At 41.4% G+C, this 7,363-nt stretch overlaps 1 protein-coding gene across 5 annotated transcripts in view; it reads right to left on the reverse strand.

The window, feature by feature from the left end:
* Usp54 (ubiquitin specific peptidase 54) overlaps nt 1-7,363 on the reverse strand; it is a 103,729-nt gene that overhangs the window by 33,747 nt on the left and 62,619 nt on the right. For 4 of the 5 annotated variants that reach the window (XM_026789521.1, XM_026789522.1, XM_005367627.3 and 1 more), the window contains 4 exons: nt 6,743-6,913; nt 2,924-3,055; nt 2,441-2,818; nt 1,803-2,034 (listed from right to left, as the gene is read on the reverse strand). In XM_026789521.1, coding sequence (XP_026645322.1) covers nt 1,803-2,034; nt 2,441-2,818; nt 2,924-3,055; nt 6,743-6,913 — 913 coding nt within the window. The remainder of the gene's footprint in view (nt 1-1,802; nt 2,035-2,440; nt 2,819-2,923; nt 3,056-6,742; nt 6,914-7,363) is intronic. The other variant, XM_005367628.3, reaches the window with a different exon arrangement.

Here is a 7,363-nt window from a genome sequence, read left to right on the forward strand (position 1 = left end):
ATTAAAGGCGTGCGCCACCATCGCCCGGCTTATTTTCTTATTTCTTACTGATGCCTTTTATTCTGGAGGGCAGAACTGTGAATCTTACCCATGCTGGGCAAGTACTGTAACCACTGAGCTAAATTCAAGCCCAATGTAATAAACCTTTGTAGCATTTCTCATACATAAAACATAATCCAGTAGGTAGGCAAGAACAATGGGAAAAAGAAGGATATGGCAAAACGCTTTCAAAGGAGTATAGAATCATTCCTTTCAAAACAGAAGATTAAAAATACTGTTTCTGGTTGGCAGAGGGGGGATGTGTGGTGCAAGCCTTTAATTGAATTCCAGAAATCGAAGTCAGCCTGATCTACCATGCAAGTTCCAGGACAAGCAAGAGCTACACAGAGAAACCCTGTCTTAAAAAACCAAACATACTAACAAACAAAAAGCAAGTAAAAATTAAAATAATAATAATAATATTGCTTACACAGCAACAATAAAAACAATGTATGAAGCGCAAAATGAGGCCTATAGGCAGGGTATAATGAGCTATACAAAACTGTCATTATTATGTTATAGGATTATGATTATCAATGGTTTCATGATTGGGTCCCCAGTACTCAAAACCATGACCGAAATCAAGAATAAGTTAAAAATAGGATTTCTTCTTCCCCTCCTCCCCCCAACTGTTTAACAGTCCTAGCTGTCCTGGAACTCGCTTTGTAGACCAGGCTGGCCTCGAACTCACAGAGATCTGCCTGCCTCTGCCTCCCAAGTGCTGGGATTAAAGGCGTGCACCACCACTGCCCAGGCTCTTCTGTGATTTTAAAATCAATGTTTTGACTCACTAATTCATCTTTTGTTGAAAAATATTTACTAAACAATTGATTTTTATTTATGCATGTGTCTGCATATGCTTATGGTGAGTGCCTGTAGAAGGCAGAGTAGTATGTTAGATCCCCTAAAGCTAAGTAGCCTGATGAGGGTGCTGAGATTCTAATCAGGGCCTTTGCAAAAGCAACAAGTACTTTTAATTGCTAAGTGATGTTTTTGACCTCCCAAACAATTTTTAGAATTAAAATGTAAGACCAAAGTCACAGAGAAACCCTGTCTCGAAAAACCAAAAAAAAAAAAAATGTAAGATCACAATCATTCCCGGTATGTACGGTGGTACACGCCTGTTATCTCGGCACTCTGGAAATTAGGCAAAAGAATCAACTTAAATTGAAGGTCAGTCTGGGCTACAAAAACGAATTTAAGAAGAGACTGAGCTACAATATTATATCCAAGAGATGTGGACATTTCAAGTGTACAACACAGTGCATGTGGCAGAATAGGTTAATGCTCAAGGCTGCCAAAAGTAAAGCAGAAATCAGCACCCATTACCTCACAGAGACCGGTTTTGTCTTTTTGTGTCAAGAGCAGCTAAAATCCCATTCATTATGAATTCCACAAACGGTACAATTTTAAAAGCTTATATTTGTGTTGTATATTAGATCTCTAGACATGTTGGTCCTACAGGCCTAACAAATGAGGAACATTTTACAAGTTGGCACCATTACCCTTGTTAGTATTCTCTATATTGCTCCAACTTTTTATGTTTTTATTTAAGTATGTACTAAACAAATATTACTGCATAGCTAATGCTTGAAATGAAAGTCACTGCCTTTACCCCTCCTCCCAACAGAGGGTGCTGCTGCTACAGAAAAGCGGGTAGAGAAGATGACTGGACAGTGCTAAAACCTATCTCTGCACTCACCTAACTCACAGCTGGAGGCTCCCACTGCCGCAAAGAACTACTGCTATAAAGCAGACAATACCTGTAGACATTCACGGTCTCAGGAGGGGCCGCATCCAAGCTCACAGGGCTGTTGCTGTTCCTCTCGCTGCTCTCATAGCCAGATTCCATCCGCTGGATCAGGCGTGGATGCTGCTCTAAAAGATGAGAGCCTGGCCGGGCTGCACCCCAAGGTTTATACTGTGAGCTTGGTCCACCAGCTTTAATGTCGTAAGCAAGTGGCTTGCTTATTTCATCTGGTGTCAGTTCCTTAGCTACCCCAAAGGACAAATAAAGTAAGAAGATTTAGAGTTTGCCTAAATGAAAATCTAACTAAACCCACCCTCTAGACATTATTCACTTAAGTCATATCTTCAAAAAAAACATAACAGCAGAGTAAAGATGTTCCTTGACAGCTACACTAGAAAACTCAGAATGTCTTTTTTTTAATTTATTTATTACATATACAGTGTTCTGTCTGTACACCAGGAGAGGGCACCAGATCTCATTATAGATGGTTGTGAGCCACCATATGGTTGCTGGGAATTGAACTCATGACCTCTGAAAGAGTAGCCAGTGCTCTTAACCTCTGAGTCATCTCTCCAGCCCCCAAACCCAGGATTTTTAAACATATAAATCAATTGTATCTGAAAACCCATTTGTTCCCTTCTTTCTGCTCACCTGAATCTTCAGAAAAGGTCCTAAGTTGGGTATAGCCACAATGCTTCCTTTTGTCCTTACTAAAAATGCTGTCAATATTCAGAGACTCTCGTTTGGGTCTCCATGTTGGGCGGTACTTGCTGGAAGAACTGGATTTCACTTCACTACTGGTACTCTCAGTTTCCCAATCCCGAGAGTATAAAGGCAAGTTCCTTGGTGGTGTCTTGTCTGGCTGGTCACCTGCCCTCCCTGCACCAGGAGATCCCGCATTGGTCTGAGAAGCCAAGGAAGGCCTGCTGTGGATCATATTGCTAACTGTCTCTTTGAAATCCTTTAGCCTGCTGGTGCTGCTGGATTTGGAGGCATTCCTAGGAGCCTGCTTCTCTTTCAGTGTTTCTCCTAGAAATCAGAAAGAATGAAAGAAAAAAAAAGGTGTTTAAAATAATCACAAATGTCTTGATCCTAACGTTTAGTGGAGGAAGCAAAGGAGTGTGGACGGCTTGCCTTCACTGTGGTAGCCTGAGGCCTGGGCTTCATCACCTTTCCTCCTAGCACGGCCAGAGCTCCTCTTGCGCTCTACCAGAGACCCTTTCTTCCATGTTTGCTTCTGATTACATTCACTATCAGTTAGGTGGCCTGAAAGAACAAGGAAATGGGAGTGAGCTGCTTTCTGCAAGTGACCCCTCCCCTGTTGAGAGGGGTCTCCCTTTGGGACATGTAGTAGTGCGACAAATTTATTATACACACGAATCAGAAACTGTAATCTGATGTAAGTGTAAGACTCTCTCAGTAGCTAAGTGAAGACAAGGTCAGGTAATCAACGGTGCGTTCCCAATCTAACATATCCTGAACAATCACCAGCCTCAAACCATATTCATCATCTTTCCCGTGACCCAGAAAAACTAAAGATGTTGATTAACAACTTCTGTTTGCTCTTTAGTGCTGAGGAATCAAAACTTTGCAAGACCAAGTAGGCACTGGTTCATCAGCCCTTGCCAATTTTTCAAAGATAGATAGATAAATAAATAAATGTCATGAACCCATCCCCCCTTTTGGGGACAGGATTTCTCTGTGTAACCTCATCTGTCCTAGAACTCATTTTGTAGACCAGACTGGCCTTAAACTCAACGTAGATCCACTAGTTTCTGCCTCCTAAGTGCTGGGACTAACAGCGTACACTACCACACACGACACTTTCTTCTTTTTTTAAATCTGAGGTAAGTGGGTTTTATTTTGTTTACTTAAGGCAGTCTTGTTAGGGTCTTGCTTTTATTTTATACAGTCCAGGCTGGCCTTAATTCACAGCAATTCTGCCTCTTACACACTGGAATTAGAGGCATGCATCACGTCCACCTCCCACCCTCATAAACTGAAGTCAGAGTTTGCTTTTACTTATTTGGCAGCAGCTTTCATTGTATGTGGCTTTAGGATTCAGTTCTAAACCCTCTGCAAATGTGAAATTTAAAAGGTATTTCAATTTTGATTATTTCTCATTCTCATCTCCAACCTATGCTCTACCAAATCTGACTTCACTCAAACATACATAATTCCTTGTCAATAATCATTGAGAAACCCCAAGGGAAATCAATATTTTATGTAACTTTCCTGGCATCATGCCTGTAATATGCAAATGTATGAGTATGATTTATATTAAAGAAAGGTCAGATTCTGAAGAATACAATCAGCTATGCAACTGGAACCCAGAACGTGAATGAAGTTTGATGACAGGCTAAATAAAGATACTGCCCAGATTCTCAAATGCATGAAAGCTAACAAATTTATTTTGACATGTTGGTGTATAAAGAGCCTTATAGGCACTTAGGTTATCAGTAATGCAATGTGATGGATATAAGTCTCAACCAATTGCCTCATGCAATCTTTTATTGCTTTTATCCATTTATTTGTTATTTGGGCCCAAGAGAAACACTTACAAAAAGAGAAAATCACCTACAGCGACTAAATGATACCAAGGTTAAACCACTAGGGATTGTACTGGCCGTAAACTTAATACATACATCACTCCCTCACAGGAATGGCTCCTCTCTAACCCACAGTGCCAGAAAGATAGCCTTACAAAACAACTGCACCTAACACCATCTACACAACAGTCTTCAAGAGAAATCCAATGAGTCTGACCGAACTTCTAGGTCCAACTTATAAGAAAGAGGATGGAGGCAGTGGTAGTGTACACCTTTAATCACAGCACTCAGGAGGAAGAGAAAAGTGGATCTCTGTGAGTTCAAGGCCAGCCTAGTGCACAAAGCAAGTTGCCTGACAGCCTGGGTACACAAAGAACTCTGTCTCAAAAAAGGTGAAAAAGGAAATTTGGGAGCTAGAGAAATGGTTCAGTAGCTAAGAGCACTGAATGCTCTTCTACAGGACTCGGGTGCAATCCCCAGCAGTCTTCAAGAGCTAAAAAGACAGCTCAGTGGTTAAGAGCATCAGTTGCTCTTCCAGATAATCCAGGCTCAATTCTTAGCACCTATACGACAGTTCATATCCACTCATAATTCCAGTTCTAGAGGCTCCAAAATCTTCTTCGGGCCTTCAGGACACTGCATGCATGAGGTGCACAAACATACATGTAGACAAAACACCCACATACAAAACAAGTTAAATTTTAAAAAAAGACAGTCAGGCAATAGTGGTGGACACCTTTAATCCCAGCACTCAAAAGGTAGAGGCAAGTGGGTCTCTGAGTTTGAAGCTACCCTGGTCTATACAGCAAGTTCCAGGACAGTCAGAAAAACACAGAAACCCTGTCTCAAATAATAAATAAATAAATACATAAATAAATAAATAAATAAATAAATAAAGAGGGGGAGGGAAGGAGGAAGGGAGGAAGGGAGGAAGGAAGAGGATAGAGTAAAATGCTCAAGTACCATTAAAACTCAGAATCTGGGACATATACAAGTGAAACTACCTAGTTTTCCACCATAAATAGCAAGGAGAAAGCCAAAGGGGAAATATTCACACATTAAAAGTAACCTAACAAGGTGCAGTGGCATGAGTCTATAGTGTCACCAATGGAGATATTGAGGAAGGAGAACCACATGAGCTCAGGACTTTCAGAACTGCCTGGGCAACATACTAAGACCTCATATCAAAATTTTAAAAATGAACGAATAAATAAAGCCAGGTGTTGTGTTGTACACCTGTAATCCTAGCACATAAGAGGCTGAAGCAAAGGCATCTTGAGTGTGAAACCTACTTAAGCTACAAAACAAGACCTTGTCAAGAAAAAAAAGAAACAAGAATGAATGAATGAATTAATTAATTAAGAAGTAACCTAAAGTCAGGCACTGGTGGTGCATGCCTTTAATCCCAGCACTTGGGAGGCAGAGGCAGGCCTCTATGAGTTCGAGACCAGACTGGTCCACAGAGATAGTTCCAGGACAGCCAAGGCTACACAAAGAAACCCTGTCTTGAAAAACAAAAAACAAACAAAAAAAATCAGTTACCTAAAATCACAGTCATCTATAACTTCAGTTACAGGCCTCAAACTCAGAGATCTGCCTGCCTCTGCCTCTTGAGTGCTGAGATTAAAGGCGTGTACCACCACTGCCTAGCCCAAGGACCTCTTTTGGTCTCTGTGGGCACCAGGCACACATATGGTACAAAGATATCCATGCAGGCAAAACATCCATACTTATAAAAAGAATAATTTTTAAAAAGAAATTTTTTTTAAATGAAGAGAATAAAGCATTGATCCAAAGGCTTCACTAATCCTCCAAATCCTTAGGCATTCAGACAATATTTCGTGCCTTAGCTATTCTATTTCTCATAACTTTCCATCTCAGTAGTCATTCACCATTCTTCCTTCTGTGCCCTGTAATGATGTCTTCCACTGATACAAGACTGATTAAAAAACAATTCGAGAATTTTTTGGTATGGAATGTACACTAATAAGCAGGCCATCCTTTCTTTATTCGCAGCTCTTCCTTCAGAAACCTAGTATGAGGATGAACAGGTATTCCCACTCATAAATATACCTTCTCTTGAAGCCTTTTACTCAAAACCATGGCATGAAACATGGCCAGGAAGAAGACAAGGCAAAGGGGTTCTAATGGGATTAAAAGGACAGCAGGACAAAGTAGACTTAAGAAAATTACGTTGACAATCATATCACATGGTCCATATCACATGTATTCCTATATGCAATCACTCAGAGCTACCAAGTTTCTTTGTATACTACTCAATTACCCAAATTCTGCACTTTTTAGCCTTGCATACTACTTACTATTTGCCCCAGTTTCTTTTTCTTGGGAGACTTTCTATGCAGGAACTGAATCAGGCAAGCAGAGTCCTATGTTAAGTCCCTACCTGTGTCCCGACTGCTCTGAGACATGGAATCATTCTCCACATTATAGGTGACTGTCCCCTGAGAATCAGAAGAGAAGTGACTGACCACAGACTCATGGTGAGAATGTTTGTAGGGATAGCTCTCCGTTGAAGAATCTGTTCGAGTGTCACTTGAGATGGAAGGCTCCCTTCCTGAAGGAAGGAGGAGACACAGGGGAAAAAGTAAGGAGAGAGAGAACAGCGACAGAGATGAAGAAGGGAGCTGAATGCAACAAAGACCCATAAAGCAAGAACCTCCTAGAAGGAAGGGGGAGAAGAATACACCACAGAGCCATTCTTCCCAACACCCATCTTCCAGGTAATCCAGACATACATACAATTCCTCCCACCCCTGTCCCTACCTTGCTGAAGCCCTCACTTTGCCTGCCACTGTGAAAACTGTGGGGTTTTTAGAAAACCTATGGGGAAAGTGGGAGAAATGAAAAGGTTGTGAGACGTGAGATCTATATAGTTGGGAAGCCCCAGGCCAACTGTCAGCAGCTGCTCGCCTGTCTTAGAGACTCTCCTGTACTGTCCACACACCACTGCTCGCCTGTCTTAGAGGCTCTCCTGTACTGTCCACACACCACTGCTCACCTGTCT

The sequence above is a fragment of the Microtus ochrogaster genome, unplaced genomic scaffold (assembly GCF_000317375.1).
Source record: "Microtus ochrogaster isolate Prairie Vole_2 unplaced genomic scaffold, MicOch1.0 UNK21, whole genome shotgun sequence".
NCBI lineage: Eukaryota > Metazoa > Chordata > Mammalia > Rodentia > Cricetidae > Microtus > Microtus ochrogaster.